Source organism: Gigantopelta aegis, chromosome 4 (assembly GCF_016097555.1).
Source record: "Gigantopelta aegis isolate Gae_Host chromosome 4, Gae_host_genome, whole genome shotgun sequence".
NCBI classification, from domain to species: Eukaryota; Metazoa; Mollusca; class Gastropoda; order Neomphalida; family Peltospiridae; genus Gigantopelta; species Gigantopelta aegis.
This window is the reverse complement of record NC_054702.1, coordinates 18,914,841-18,932,676: the sequence shown is the minus strand read 5'-3', so window position 1 is coordinate 18,932,676 and position 17,836 is coordinate 18,914,841. Positions and strand designations below refer to the sequence as shown.

At 32.8% G+C, this 17,836-nt stretch overlaps 1 protein-coding gene across 5 annotated transcripts in view; it reads right to left on the bottom strand.

The window, feature by feature from the left end:
- The window catches only part of LOC121369644 (multiple coagulation factor deficiency protein 2 homolog), a 40,297-nt gene that overhangs the window by 10,824 nt on the left and 11,637 nt on the right, over positions 1-17,836 (bottom strand). For 2 of the 5 annotated variants that reach the window (XM_041494681.1, XM_041494682.1), the window contains exon 4: positions 16,973-16,981. The exons of 1 other annotated variant lie outside the window; for it this stretch is intronic. In XM_041494681.1, coding sequence (XP_041350615.1) covers positions 16,973-16,981 — 9 coding nt within the window. Of the gene's footprint in view, positions 1-4,676; positions 5,557-16,972; positions 16,982-17,836 lie in introns of those variants that run through there. 2 more of the 5 variants (XM_041494684.1, XM_041494686.1) reach the window with 2 other exon arrangements.

The window sequence follows — 17,836 nt, the reverse complement described above, 5'->3', positions numbered from 1 at the left end:
TCCCTGTTATTCATACGGAGGAATTTTTCTCAGTAGGGGTTGTGGTTCCTTACTATGTCTCTTGTAACATTAACATTTTTCATACTTCAGCATCCTAAATCATAATTTTATGTCAATATTGGCAACAAAAAACAAAAAAACTAAAAACATTTTTACCATACTGGTCTCAAGGTGGATCACATGGACACTCTAATTTAGGTCCTTATTTGATAACATGTGACCTTTTAAATGCTTTTGCTGCTTCTCAGTTTAATCATGAAGTAAAAGCTAGAAATTAAAAAGCAGTAGTAGAATACAGATATTGAGATAAATTCTATAGATGTATAATACTTTAAGATGGAAAGCAAAAGCTGCTCATGAACCCGATTATTAGAAAGCATATTTTGAGTTGCAAATGACTTACTCTCTGAAATTGTTGAGCCTTGAGAATAATGTCCCAAAACTACTGGCTGAAGCTATTGTTTTTGTAGACCATATCATCAACATGCATCACATGATTTTGAGTTTCTTATTTTGTTTCACTAAAGGTTTAGTCTGCACTAAAAACTACAAATTTATGAAAACTGTGCTAAATGATAGCAAAATCAGTATAAAATAAATAAAATAAAATAATATAAAAACAAAGTACTGACTAGATTTAACTTCTAGTCGACCAGAGATGAAAATAATGATGGATCAAAAATCCAGAAAGGTTTGACGGGTCTTGAAACGTTGGGGTAGGGATTACAATGAGCTTTTCATCAAAGCACAAGAAAAGTTTTCAGATAAGTGTTAACATCTGGAGGTTAGCCCAGTCAGTAGAAGATGTTTGTTTTATTTAATGACACCACTAGAACAGATTGATTTATAATTATCAGCATTTGGATGTCAAATATTTAGTCATTCTGATACATAGTCTTCGAGGAAACCCGCTACATTTTTTCATTAGTAGCAAGAGATCTTTTATTTGCACCATCCAACAACCAGAATACATACCACAGCCTTTGATATACCAGTTGTGGTGCACTGGCTGGAATGAAAAATAGACCAATGGACCCATTGACAGGGATCGATCCAGAACTGATTGTGAATCAGCCTATGATTAATTAATGAATGTGCTCTACTGGTATCACTAAACAAAACAATCTTTAACTTTTTTTTAAATCTGGAATTTTAAAAACATTTAATTTTCATCTCTGGTCAACCCTGTCTATAAAGGTCACATAAAAATCCTATTAAATATGATCTGTATTAGCAGGTGCCCATTATACAGAAGTAAATGTACTTGAGTACAAAGAACAAACCTGAGTGTCCTTTACAGACAGGTTGTTGTCATAAAAGATTCCCTCTACAAGAGGTTTTTCGCTATATAAAATAACAACAACTTGCACCATAAACCATATGGTTTTCAATAAAGTAATAAAATGTGTAAGTCAAAACAGAGCACAATAGCATACAACACATATAAACTTTAGTGGAATGTGAAATATCAAAAAGAGGAATGTAAGTTGGTTTAAAGATACAATAAACTGGAGTAAATGTAAAATAAAAACTTTAAGGAAATGCATATCAGTATTATACAGCTTATATAATACATAAATGTTTCGATGAAACTAAGTGTGGAAACTAAAATAATAATTATAACACATCATTTGCATTAATTATGAATCAACCCAGTACTGTTTTCTCTATCAGATCTAGCAGGTGTAAGTTTTATGCAGATAGCTTATTTCAGAATACTTAGTACTAGTATTTAACATTTTCAATCACTTCTGACAAATTGTAATATATGTATGTACAAGTAAGTCTCCTATTTGTTATAAAAATCAACAATTTTAAATAGAATATTAATTAATTAAAGACGAACCTCAAGAACATAAATATTCATTAGAAGGTTGGAAACAGCTGATACTGATCCACATTAATATTTAAAATGCAGCTAATATAAGTCAAGCATGATCACGTTCTTCTATTCTACATTAACAAAATCTTCCTTTTTTTTATCAATTCAATTATGGACAATTACTTTAGAATATCTAAGTATTCATAATAAACTTTCGTTACTGGTACCTAAAATGTATTGCACATTTAGAACCTTTGGTTTTCATAAATGTATATGCATGTATCATAACATTCATAATAATGAACAGGACATTCATTCATTCATTTCACCGTATTGCCATGCTTATATCCAATTAAGGTTCAAGCATGCTGTCCTGGGCACACACATCAGCTATCTGAGCTGTGTCTGTCCAGGACAGAGGGTTAGCGGTTAGTTGTTAGTAGACAGTGAGATAGAAGTCAGTGTACTGGCCTTACACCTATCCACTGAGTCGTAAAACTCCCTCTTAAGCCGTAAGTCCTCCCCTCATATGATCAAAGTCCTTTGTGTCGTTAAACTTGCTCTGGGTGGGAAAATCAAAACCTCCATATGAAAAATTGTGGAACAACCCACTGAGTCATTAAACTCGCTCTAGGTGGGAGCCAGTACCAGGGTGTGAACCCAGTACCTACCAGCCTTAAGTCTGATGGCTTAACCATTACGCCACCAAGGCTGGTGAACAGGACAAAGTACCATACTGTATATATATTGACCAATGTCGTTATATCAACCTCTGCACAGAATATCTTAATACGGTTGAGATATTGTCCCAAGGCATAATTTTCACTACCGGTTTTGTGTTGGCTTAGTCCCTTCAACATCGAAGTAGAAGTTTCACTGTATATTATACTATGCAGTTTTAAATTTGGGATTTTGCAAGCCGAATGCTTAGGTCAAAGTTTCCAATACATTGGATGTACTTTTTCTATTTTTTAATTTCTGCATGACTGCATCAGGGAACATTAATTTCAGCATTGCATCGCGATTCATGATGCAAATTTTAGACATCATTACACAATTTTATAACATTAAAAAGTAGTTATTAATCAACTGTCAATTGACCAGAAAACAAAATGTTACCCATGTATATGATTTATTCAATGCAGACTATAGTCATGTAATAAATATATTTAGTCAGTCAGGGTTTCTGCAAGAGGGTGAAATGGGTATAGCAACATTACTGTATACTTTTCTTAACCCTAACCCTAAACTTAATCTATTTTCATTCTGAGGGAGCCCCCCCCCCCCCCCCCCTCCCCATACCCTCTGTTGACTGTTTGCATTCAATTCCATAACACCATACCCAAAATTTTCTTTCTGGCAGAAACACTGTCAGTGTATATAAATTATACATGATGGGGGGGGGGGGGGGGTTAGATATCCGTAACAACTCCCTGGACCCAAACCTGTAATTAAAGTCATGGTATCCTTGGAACTATATAACAACAATGACTACCATAATACACATACCATACAGACGTAATACAACACATGTAAAATTCATGAGTCACATATTAACAAACCAAAGGTGAAAAAGAAGAAAAATATAACCTAAGTTGAGACAGAGTACGATATTAAAACTTCCCAATATTTAATTCCAGGAATATTTGGAAGACATTCATATATTGTCAGAAAACAAACTTAGGGCTGTTCAAGAATTAATCACAGGGGTTTTGGGGGGGGGGGGGGGGGGGGTGTCAATGATACATGGTAAACAATTTTGTCATATAACCATGACCCACAAACTAACATTTTATTTATAACACGGATCATGTAGAAGAAAATGTGACAGACATAAAATTATCATGATGCTTTTCTCTCTCCCCCCCCCCCCCCACATAGGATCAATTGTGGGACAGCCCTTAGTCTAGACTAATAATATAATAGTACCTTTGATAGTACATCAGAAATATAACAATTTTTTAAAACATAGAAAATAAAAACTAAAGCAACATAAGTACGATGAGTTGTTAATAAAATAAAACTGTTTTAGTTAATAACCAAATTTTAAAAAACAAAAACATCTGAGTTTTCATTAGTACTGATTAAAATAAATTACTTGAAGTCATTGCTAAATGGTAATAACACTTTCTAAATATATCTAAAATTAAATAATCGGTGGACTCTCATCATATGCAGTATTATATTGTAAAAACTATGGATACCTGTCGTTCCTTATTAGTTTTATATAAAAAAATATTTTCACTAAAAGTAACAAATAAAACTTATTTTTAAATTTGCTTATTTAAGCATATACCATTTATTTAGTAAACAAAATCAATTAGTAAGGCTATTTGTGATGAATTTATGTTCTTGTTAAAGCACAGTTATTGTCAAATAAAAAGTCATATTTATAATAACAATTTTTTTTTAATCAAATGTAATTGCTCAGTTTAATTAAATTTAAACCTTGTATACTGGAGTTCTGCTTTTAATAGATAATCTTTGGTAGAAGTACATTTTAAAATACATCATGTATGAAGAAAAATAAGTACCTGTATGTACACAAATGTACGTAAAAATATTACATAACATGTAAGTAGGCTTACTGCTCTTAATTCTAAAGAGAAGCCGGTTTCTTGCTACTTACAAACATAGTTTAAATATTTGTGTAGGTTTCACTGATTCAGTATAGCAGAGAAACACAGACTTAAATCTGGACTGAAATAAGGAACTCCCACTGGGTAGAAAGACATAGTCTAGCGACCAAATTTACCGAGTAGAACTTTTTTTTATTAATTATATTAATTAGAGATGCGCATAAAAATTTTAAAGGCCCACTATTAATTTTAATTTTTGGATGTAAATTTCAAAATTGTCCCCTTAATTTTTTCTGTTCCGGAGCAAGTCACTGGCTATCCAGAGACAAGCCCCGGGACGGACATGCTTGAAACCCTAGTGGTATATGAGCATGTAAAAATTATTCGCACTCGCACTCATGCCAGAAACAAGCACAGAGTAGTAGCTAGCAGCTTGTTGAATTTTGTCAGCAAATGTGTAACCAAATTCATTTTATCCAAAATAGAAGGAAACAAACTAAAGTTTTCTTTAACATGCGATAACATATTGTGTCATTCTTGACGTAGCTTGTTGGCACATTTTTTACTGAAATATTACTGCAAAATATTTCAATTTATATTTGGTGATCAATAGCTTTTACCCCATGTATGATGTACAGTATAAAAATGAGGCTTAACGGTTTATTTAACATGCTATAACATATTATTTAATTCCTTACTTAGCTTGTTGACACATTTTAAAAATGAAATACGACTGTAAAACAAAATATTCAATTTGTATTAGGAGACTGACAGTTATTACCCTACATGTGCAGTATAACAATTAGGCTTAACGTTTATTTAACATGCTATAGCATGTTATTAAATGCTTTACTAAAAAAATATTTCAATTTGTATTTGGAGATCGACAGCTTTTACCCTATGTATGTCATAACAATAACCTATAATGACAAGATGAGACCTAATGTTATTTTTCTTTGACTACAGTTTACACGACAGGCGCCTCCGTATTCGCCTGTGAGCGCTCTTTGTTCTGTGCCTGCTTGAACTCGTGATACGTAATGTAGCCGTCTTGGGATTGGTCATTCTCCTTCAGAACTACGTCAACTATATTTGCGATTTCGTCGTCAGTAAATATTTTCACATCTTCAGGCTTGGGCGGTGTCTCACTGCCCTCTGAAAAAGTGGAAATGAGCATCTAGAGGAATCATATCATGACAGGTTTTAACTGCACCAACAGGCTTCTTACACTGGAAAACACAAAATTCAAGGACATTTCCAGGACATTTCTTAATTTTTCCAGGACATGAAATGTTCAATCAATGAATGTTTTTTTTTATATAAAATATTGTTGTCTGAATTTAGACAGGTTATGAGAACAACAAAAGTAAAAGTAAAGATACGAAAAAAATAAACCACCAAATATTTTGCCTAAATTTCCAGGATACAATAAAATTTAATGCTTTTTCCAGGACATTCCATGCCTGGATTTTAAAATCACATAATTCAAGGACATTAGAGGATTTCCAGGACACATAAAAACCAAGACCAAATCCAGTCAATCTGGACAAAAAAAACAGTAATACATTTAAAATCATATTTCTGCAGAAGAAGTCTAAAGGATATTTTGAAACTTTTGTGACTGTGGTCATGAATCAACGTCAGTAACTTTGTCTCCAGAGGACTGCCACTTCATTTGTTTTTACTTCATCCAATTTTTGCCTGTAGCACTGCCCTCTATTTTGTCAATGTGTCAGTAGTGTTAAGACTGAATTTATTAACATTATAAATAGCAACTTTTCCTCCTAAAAACTTATTTAATTTTGCTTGATTTTCTGTTATTGATTTTTTTTAAATGTGTATCTATTTATGTTTGTATATATACTATAAAGATGACTCTTACGATCTTGACATATGTGTATATACATTTATTTATTATATGTATACAATTATCTGATGCTACCTGTTGGTGGCCTTGAGTGAAATAAAGATCTGTTCTGTTCTGTTCTGTCCCTCTATCCTACTTCTGAATGTAGGATGACTTCCATTCCAAAGATTGGCCACTATAATAGTGTTGGACATCGGATGGATTTCATCATCGATTATTATCAGTTATAATCGGTTAGCACAAAACCAATCAACTTTCGGTAGCAAACTTGATTAGAATTTATATGAACTTAAAAGGTATTTGAATTATAAGAACCATGTACAAACTGATAAAATGGTTAATTTTACCTTTAATAACTATTTAATACCTTTTTTCTTTGTGTACGGTACACATGAAAACAAACGTCAAACCCAACATATTTACATTAATTCCATCATCTAACAGGAGAAACAATTACAGTGGACATTTCCCTACACAATCGATTATGGATTTTTATCACTGATCATCATATCGGTAGAGCCAAACCGATCAATTTGTTTATTATAATCCATCATTGGAACGCCACTACACTATAAACAGACATCATAAAGCTGCAGTATCCAGTATAGAAAACCTGTAGATTATTAACTTTTGTTTTCTTCCTGTGATATGTTTATTATTCAATTCTACATGTACCGGGTATTTAGATCTTAACACTGGGCTCAAACTTACTAGCTACATAGACAGCAACTGTCATCACTGTAATAGAATTGCCAAAGATCACGGGCTTTATAATATATCGATGGCAGCATTTTGTTGCAGGATAAAAATGATTGCCATTGAATAAAGATATAATTTTTGGCTTTTAATTTTGTGATTGTTTGTTGCAAAAGTTACTGTTTTGTTTACTGTTGCTGTAGGCAGGCTTACAATTGCCACAGGTGAGAATTTTGCCTTCCTACAGGCTCATAATTGCCATACATGAGAATTTTGCCTTCCTACAGGCTCACAATTGCCATACATGAGTATTTTGCCTACCTACAGGCTCACAATTGCCATATATGAGAATTTTGCCTATGGTAGAAACCTTTCAACAAAACTAATGAGTGTTTAAAAACAAGGCTTAAAATAAACATATGCTTTCAGGACCCAAGACAGAGATTGAAACATGCCAGATGAAAAAAATATAAATGAAAGAGAGATGCCATGGACAACCAGACCAGCCAAGCACAGCGCTACCACCAGTAGCATGCAATACAACCAACATACCACAGACTGACACCACATACAGCAGCGATAGAAATAAGCAGAATTTTTTATTTGTCCACCCGACAAGTACATTGAGAAATCTACTTATCCTGCAATATTTTCACTTGTCCAAATAAATCTTTTGTTTTATGCAAGTACAAGGAGTGTATTTTTGATTGCTCAAAATTAAACTACATTGAACATTTTCACTTGTCCACTGGACAACCACTGAGGTACATTTTGCTTGTCCAAGCAGATTTTTACTTGTCAGGACAAACGGACAAGTGCTTATTTTGAACACTAATACAGTAGTAGACAATTTCTTGTTTATGCCACAAAGTCAAAGCTGATGGTCTTACTTTCCAATCCAATAACATACTGTTTACTAATTTAAGCAAGTATCAAATAACTACATACTAAAAGAAATTGTCTTGAATTTGTTGCCATTATTGTTAAGATGTTTTCAAATCACTGCAGTTACAAATGAAAGACATATTTTCTTGTTTAGTATATCAGCATCTGTATATTCAATACCAGTGTGTTTAGAATAGTCATAATGTTTGTATTAGCTACACGTTCATTTTATATCCTAATAGGTTCTTTCTACACACAAAATTATTGGAAGTTAAATCTGGTTTCAGTTACTACAAATACTAGAATGATCAGAAAACCACTGAATTTTTTAACAAGAAAATATATTTTAAATGTAATAATTTTAGTTCATAAAAAGGCTTCATTATTCAGAAACTTGATACAATGGCAGCTCACTCAGGACAATATATTTATTAAACTTGTATTTTTGCACACTCAGGACAATATGTTTAGTAAACTTGTGTTTTTGCAATCTACAGACACATGTATGGTCATCTGCCTTCAAACACTTAAAAACTTAGTTGTCATTAAAAAATAATAATAATAATAAATAAAACAAACAAAGAAAAACAACATTATGCCACTAAACAGTCCTAAAGTATCTTTTGAGCAATGAAGCAATAACGTTGATGGCTGTTTTCTTTAACAACACTACTAGAGCAGCCATTTTGTTTAATGACACTACTAGAGCACGCTGATTTATTAATCACCAGCTATAGGATCAGACATTTAATAATTCTGACATGTAGTCTTTAGAGACCTGCTACATTTTTTTCATTAGAAGCATGGGATCTTTTATATATGCACTTTCCCACAGACAGGACAGCACATACTACATCCGTTGATATACCAGTTGTTGTGGGACACTGGATGGAACAGGAAAACTCCCAGTCAGAGAATGTTCACCAAGGATGATGAACCCTACAATCCAAGCATCACAGCCAAGTGCTCTAGCAACTGTAATGCTTGGCTCAGACTGTCAACTGTCATGTCGAAGTTGGCCAACTCAACGGTTGTGTTGTAATTCCCCCAACTCCCCGACTTAGATGGTTGTACTCAGATTAACAACTAATAGGTTATATGACGAGAATGGAGTTATAAGAATGGTCAGACCAGCAACTGGACAGCCATAGAAGTCGTCTGAACAGAAAGTTGGCCAACTTTGTGCTGGCAGTTGGTAGTATGAGCCTAGGATAAGATCCTATTGAAATGCCAAATACCGGTAATACATTTTCTGTGACAGACTAGTGACTGCAGATAAGGCTATTTAAGAATACTGTTTTCTTCTTCTTTTCAACATATAGATAATTTAAAAAATTTCTGTAAATGGTGGATTAAGAAAACATGTATGTCATTTAAAGCTGGCATTACTAACAACAACAGTTCATAGCATATATGACACCAAAACAAAAACAGCATGCTTTTCAAACCAACAACAAATGTACCATATATAGACAGGTTCATATATGTTTAATAAAAATAAAATACAATCAAAACATAACTTATTACAGACTTGTTCATTACCAAATAATGATTATGAAATACCAAATATGAATATGAAATAATTTTCATTTGTAACTGTTTGCACTGATTAAAATATTGCTACAGTAACTATAACAAAAAAAAATGGCTATTGAAAAATATCCAAAATAATATTTTTGAAAGGTATAAAGTTTTGAACTAAAGTAGTGCATTTTATATTGCTATTTTTGTTAAAACAGTATAATAAAAGGGAATTTGTATGCATAAACACCACCCAAATTCCATCAACAATGACACACTTATTTTAGGGTTTATACAATAGTCATGGGCTTCCTTTTTGATAACCTAAAAGCCATCACTTATAGTGTCCTTGAAAAAACTTCTTTCCTCAATAACAAAGATGTGATGGCCTGTTTTCATAATAAAGTAGTAAATTGTTAAGAGTTAAAACTATTAATGATATTTTGTGTGTGTGTAAACCCATATGCTATCAAAGAATACATATTTCTGAATGATGTAGGCCCTACTGAGTTTAATTAATGCTATTATTAAATTTGTGATATAAACACAAACTGTTTTTTATTATAAGATAACTACTCATTTAAACAGTTTAATTAATAATTGACATGGTAATATTATGTAGTTAATTTAACTACAATGCAAACTCATATGCCATGAAGTATGGACATTCTTGAATGCAGCAATTAATAATATTTTAAATTTGTTACACACTTTTGGCACCTATCTGGCAAAGTAACCATAAACTTAACAATTTAATTAGTGCTAGTAATTTACAGGATCATGGCAATATTCTTGTACAAACTCATTCGATATTGAAGTATGGACATTTGTGAATGTTGTAATGATTTTAATTAATATCATAATCAAATCAGAAATATAAACATTAATTATACATTTCTGGGCACCAAAGTAACAAATAAATTAAACAATAATTAGCAATTCATGGGACATTATTAATTTTATAAAAACTCATATGCTATCGGAGTATGCCAATTCGTGAATCTCGCAGTGAGATTTAATTTATAGTATTATTAAATTTGTAATATAAACATGAATTGCTACACATTTTTTTGCACCAAAGTAACAAATAAATTAAACAATATAATTAGCAATTCACGGGTCATTATTAATTTTGTGAAAACCCATATGCTATCGGAGTATGGTGATTCGTGAATCTAGCAATGAGACTTAATTTACAGAGTTATTAAATCAGTAATATAAACATGAATTGCTACACGTTTCTGGCCACCTTTCGAAAGGCACACACCAAGTTCATTAAGACGACCGCTAATTTGTTAACACAAACATACACGGAGTGAGACTGCGACTTGACTCAGATCAACTCATCGCGCCTCATTACGTCTAATGGAGACTCTAACGCTGAAGAGGCTCTCTCTGCGACGCGGTAATTCCAGCGATCATTTCGGGACGGAGCTATTGTGCGGCGAGGGCCACTGCCATTAGGCCTATGGCAAGAAAATAGCGCCTCTCGAAAAACCGGTGCATTACGTGAGACTAACATGCCATCTGGCGTCAACCAAGTCATCGCAAACACGCAATGACAAATAGCCGCGGCTCTCTTCCATTTTCAGCTGTAATTAAATTAACTTTCCTGTCAGTCCGCAAGAGCTGGGAGACTCTAATGCATATACGCTTTCCCCATGCGAGCCGCTTTCTCTAAAATACTGATAACCTTTTGCAGAAAAAGCACTCCATGTACTAGCTGGAGACATCAATGAGCACACTGAAAGCCCCTCGCTGAAAAAGGTAAGAATGAGGCTCACAGGGCAAGACTGGTTTTCGTAGCTCGGTGAGTGCCCTCTGGGGGGAAAGACTGTCAGAGTGTGAAGACAAACCTCCAAACAGCTTTGTTGAGTTCTAATTGAAATAACGACACCTGGGGTGCGTAACGATGGGGGCGGGTATTGCTGAGTCCCAAGAGGGTGGGACTGGTGCTAACGGTTAAATATGCATGGTGAGACATTCAATCAGTTGTGAATAACGGTGAAGTCTTAATTACTGCTTCAATACATGGCAACTTGATTGAGGTCTTTAATAAAGTACATATAAAACACACGAGCATTGATATTCACACAAATCTTCAACTTCATCAGCAGAGTGATAGATTTATAACACTTACTCTGCTGAAGTAAGAAACCTGCAATGGATTTTATTATGGTACAACAAATTTTAAGAAACGTTGAGAAAGAGCACGAATACATGTATTTATTTTAGCCAATTTAAAAAAAAAAAAAATGGGTGAGGATTTTTGTTTAGTCAGTTTTAATAATCTTTCTGTAAGGATTTAGCCCAATTTAAGAAAGTTACAACAGGGTAACATTTTTAACACAGTTGAGTAAGGATTTTATTTTTGTTAATTTTGAGATAGTTGACGTAAATATTTTACTTACGGGTCGTCAATTTTAGTATAGTTGAAATAAGGATTTTATGTTTTGAATTAGCCAATTTTAAAGAAGTTTTAATGTTTTCTTGATAAATATTTTAAAAGCAATGAAACTCGACAAACTTTTATTACTAAACTGTTGCCTATCAGTATAACAAGAATTCCATGGGATTACATGTCCAGTCTACCATTAGACAAATTACCCTAAGTATATCTCACCTTTTTATTTTGTAAAAGCAAGAAAGCAACTGGACCAGTAGGGTACTAATAAGTAACAATTAATTATCATCATACATTTAACACATGATAATTAAAGTTCCATTACATTCATTACCATGTAACATCATCCCATTGGTCCAGACGGAGTTTGTTCAATTCTCGATGAATGTAAAAATTAAGTCGGCAGGGAACGTCATATGTCATGTCAAGTCATAGGGTTTTACGTGCACATTCATAACAAGCTGTTGTAGCGCACGCCTGTCGTGGGCACAAGAGCCGGCTCCTCCGTCCATGACAGGAAAGGTGGGGGGAGGGGAGAGGAGCGACCGCCTGCACTGGCAGGTGCAAGGGAGCACCAGCAGCCCGATCAAATCGGTAGCAGGCGGGTGGGGGTGGTGGTGGTGCTATGGAATTTGAATGGAGCAGAGAAAAGGGTGCGCAATTTTGATTTAGGGAATTTGGCGCAATTTTGAACGGTCGGTCGAAAGGTAAATAGCCGAGCTAATATAGGTTTTGATATTAGTGAATCGAGAGTAGCTCGTTAATTTTAGACCTTTACGATGCTGTGGTGTCTCCCTAGGTTGCCCATAGGGCCCTGAACGTCATATCTGATGACATCATTTTATATGGGCTAGTTGTCTTACTGAGCGTTATTGTTTATGGTCCATAAATAATTCAAAATAACATATGAAGTTTTATGTGAGTACAGCTTCTCTGATTCACACAGTTTGTGGATGATTTTGTTTTTGTTCATACCCCGATGAATGTAAAAGAAATAACAGTATGGGCCAAATTTCCAAAGCCTTCTTATGACTTACATGCATGTAACTACATGTATTTTTAATGCTTAATTAAACACCTGTGTTTAAGAAAAACAGGCTTCATAAATTTGGCCCTATGTATACATAATACAATTACTTTAAAAAAAAAAAAAGAAGAAAGAAAAAGACTAGAAAACTAAAAAAACAATCTAGCATAATTTAACATAAATTTAATTAAATTCAAATCTTAACAGACCAAAAATGTTTTTAAATAAAATTACAATTTAAGGAAAAAACTATTTGTTTAATTACCATTGAACAGACAATAATCAATGGTTATTTCATATATCGATACTTGTAACACATGGTAATCACACTGTGGTCCAAATATCAAGATAAGAAACCAGTTACTGTCACAAACATGTAGATTTATTTAGCTCTTAAATAAAAATGTTAACTATGAGCTATACGATTTACCTCTAGTTTATTGTATTCCTTATAATGAGTAAAAAGTGTTATTATCCACATAGTTTAAGATATCCAGGGAAATACAACCAGTATGACTTATGTTTAGCTTAGTAACTGGTTTAATGTCTCCATATACCACTTGGCTTTCTGCCTATCCCAAGTCTGGCCTCCGATAGGATCGGGGTCTGACTCGGGACAGGGATAGACACATGTGTCATAATGAATTCACGTGCACATCGAATGACGTCATTTTGGGAAGTGACGTCATAACATAATGCGGCATCTTCAGTCTTAGCTATGTGTAATTTCTTACCAAAATGACATAATTTTGTCCTTGTTATTCGTAAAAAAAAATTGTGGATAATGTAGATAATAAAGAAATTATTACATTTGCGTATGAATTTATTATTTTATGAACCTTGTGTCAGCATTCTTGTATTGCTCGTAAAATCAATACGACACACAAGCTCTTGTAATAATCTCTATTTATTCCTGCTTTTGCTTTCATGTAAACACTACAAAGTGTCTTACAAAACACTTGCATTAAATATTCCAAACTTTATTTAAAAACAAGAATGACATTGTTATTCATTTGTGATGTCATTCCAGATCATTTTAGGACAGCACACCATAATGGATGGTTGGAATGGGGAAAAACAATGGGTCACACTACAAGGGAGATTGATCCCACTACCAATAGGTAGACGCTTTACTATAAGGGTTTCTGCCAGAATGTACAAAGGGTAAAATTATGTACCCTAAAATCTTGGAAATTAATAAATACATTTATTTAATTTTTAGAAAGATTGTAATATTTAAGAAAACTGCTATTTAAAATTTGTCAAAGAACATGAAATGCAGTATCCATGTTCAAAAAATGTCAAACCCATAACCACCTAGTTGGTGCTTATAATCTGTTTTGTTTTTATTACATACCCTCAAATTATATTCTGGGAGAAAGGCTGACCAAAACGTTGAATCCCTCACCTAATAAACCAGTAAAACCTGGTTTCCATACTATCTGATTGATCTGCATCTGCTGCCAATGTGTTTCATACCCGTATACAGAAAGCAGGCTTAAATATGGCCGGCAGGAAGGAAAGGAATGTCTGTTTAACCTCACCCATGCACATTTAACATTATAGCTATTTGCTGTCTAACATACAGTTATTAAACTGATTTCAATACTTTGTCTAAAGAATGAAGAGGAAACCTACTTCAAAGAAAAAGTAACAAAAGATCTTTTATAAGTGCATTTTCCAATAAACAGAACAGCACAAATCATAGTCTTTAATGTTATGCTATTGGAATTAGGGCTAGCAGGTAATGGGTTTGCAGTCTAGTACCAGCTTTCACCCAGTTATTTTTAATGACTTAATAGGGAAGCATACGGTTCCTATACTGACTTCTCTCTCACTAAACACTAACAACTGACAAGTAACCAGATTCCTAAACAAACATATAGCTTAAAGATGTGTGCTCAGTACTGTGGCGCTTAAACCTTAATATGATGCAAGAATAGAAATCAAATTAAAATGAATATTACTGAAGTAGATAGTATATATGGGATTCAGGACTGCTTATTGTCAATGGTCCCTTTTTCAATAATCTGTTATATTTTCTCTCAGCTGCAAAGCACAAATCAAGGGACACAACTCTTGTTATTAAAATGGTTTAAAAGTCAAGAGTGATGGAAACCATAAAAATTATTTCAACAAAAAACTATGACATAAGTATGTCGTAACTAATAATACAGCAGAATATCTGACTAAAATGAAAAGTAAAAACGCAGATTCTTGTGCATTCAGAAATCTATACACACGTTAAGCAAGGAATCCATGTAAACGTAAACAACAGTTTATATAGAAATCAACTGAAGTGCTTCCATATGTATGCAATGCATGATGCATGTTGTGTAATATGCTAATTCCCAAAATCCTCGGTGATCGTTCCAATACACATCACACACTATGTATCACTTAGACATGGATTCCTAGCTTTACTCTTGAATCAGACTATATTTAAATATTTCACTGTTATATACATATACTATCTATTTAATTGTTCAAAAATCAGTGCAAAATTAAAAAATAGCACATATAACATATTTACATCAACAAACAACATCTACGCCAACATAATAACAGTTGAAGATCTATTTATTCCACACAGACAAACACATTCAAAACAGATATTAAAAAGCATATGACAGTAAAAATGAAAATTAAATATTAATTCCTAAAAGCATGTATTCATATTTTACATCATTTATAACTACTGTAAAAAAACAATAATAATAATAATAATAAAAAATTCCATCCATATTGTAAAAGTGTTCTAACTGGCCTCGTCTAATAGAAATTGATATACTTGTATATATTAACTTAGTCAATACAGTGTTGGACTTTTGCATGTCTCCAGATAAATCTATGCAGTAGAATTAAGTACTTTATCTTTTAGAATTGTGAAGTGAGGTTTTAAAACTTTTATAGTAAATTGTGATCCAATAATGAAAAATATTTTCACGGATAAGATGCAAATGAAATACATGTACATTACTTATCTGTAGCTTTTTTTCTTTCTTTGTTGAACGACACCGCTAGAGCACATTGATTTATTAATCATCGGCTATTGGATGTCAACCATTTGGTAATTCTGACATATAGAGTCTCAGAGAGGAAACACGCTACATTTTTCCATTAGTGGCAAGAGATCTTTTTATATGCACTATCACACAGACAGGATAGTACATACCATGACCTTTGATATACCAGTCGTGGTGCACTGGCTGGAATGAGAAATAGCCCAATGGGCCCACCAACGGGAATTGATCCCAAACCAACCATGCATCAAGCAGACACTGTACCACTGGGCTACATCCCACCCCTTATTTGTAGCTATATATGTATTTAGTTATGGAACTTCATGTACATATATATTGAAACAAATGTATAAAAAGGTGAAGTAAAGTTGACAAAGATGACTATGCTACATGTAAGACTATACATACATGTAACAACAATCAGCATTTTCATATCAAGGGTCAATCAAAATTCCTGCATTACAACAAAATCAAGAAAGTTTGCAACTTCAGTAACTGATGTTTCCAGGTTTCAATATTTCAAGTAATAAAAATCACATTAATTTAAAGTCAATTGAAATAGCCAGGGGCCCAGTTTATTTTATCAGTTTCAAGATGCCGTACATTTTGTTATTGTACCATGTTCATATAGGTATAAATTCAAGATTTTCCAGAGACCATTTCATAATTTTTAATGGTTACATTTTTCACCTATAACATTAAATTCTAAAATAGTAACATAAATTTTAAGAAAATATTTTAATTATAGAATCCATATGTATATAAATTTAAGCACTATGGCACATTGTCCTACCCTAATATTCAAGACAATAGTTTTCATGGTTTTGTTTATTGTCCCAATTTAATGTTTCTTAATTAATAAAACAATGAATTAATTTTAAATGTGCTAAAATATTTTTAGTTTCCTCATTTACGAGGGAATGGTTGATTTGGATCTTGGGGAAATTTGGTTTGGTATGCTGCGAGCATCAAAATAACTATAGTAAATTCAAACCTGTGCAGTTGTGCCAAGAAAGACAAAAAAGGTTTAAGAAGTGAGAGAATAAAGTTGGTTTGAAAGTTTTAAAATGTCTGACATACACAGTCCCAATGCTTGTAAAGCATCCCTGCAAATGTCACAGAAATGAAAACTAGTGGAATATACTTACGAGATTTTTCTGGAAATATAAATTAATTATTATTATTAATTATTGGAAGGTTGAATTAACTGTGACAGTGTAAGTAGTCTTAATATTTGCTATCCATGAAGTCATAATTAAAATGATCAGTTAAATTGGAATGAAATTTTTAATGTAAATTATTTAATATAGATATTCTAAACTCATTGTTCACATAATTATGTAAAAAGAACATTTTCACATCTGTAAATGGCTTCTATGTGTTCTTCAGACATTCACTGATGTAAACAAGAAAAATAATCCAACCTGGAACTAAATCAAAGGGGAGACAACTTTGCCCAACATGGTGTGGTCAGTACCGGTACTGTTAATGACATAATATATATTAGACTTGCATAAAAAGAAATGTCAAAAGAATTATTAGAAAGTAATAACAAAAATATATTGGTGAAAAAAAACTGTAAGAATTATGCCTCAAATACGATAAACTGGCTTAGTGTGAATTTTTTCTTTTTAAATTTTTAATGTAAAATTTATTATTAATCTTGTAATTTTTAAAACAACTAATATAATTTAAAATTAGGAAAATTCATTTTAAATTTTATTTAAGGTTATTTTAAACATGCTCCAACATGAACATCCACAGGTGTAACTATGAACCAAGTTTGACTGATCTATGACTAAACACAAAAACTTCATGTAGAGCTAAAACCAACAGTTGGTGAACAAATAATGCTTTTTAACTTTACACTTAACATGAGCCGAGATTAATATCTATAGATGTGTAATTATAAAATTAATGCAGTGTTATACTGAGTTGGAATTTGTATTGTTTATAAACTAAAAGTGAAAACTTAACATACAGCTACATGTAAGTGTTAAAGTTAACATTGT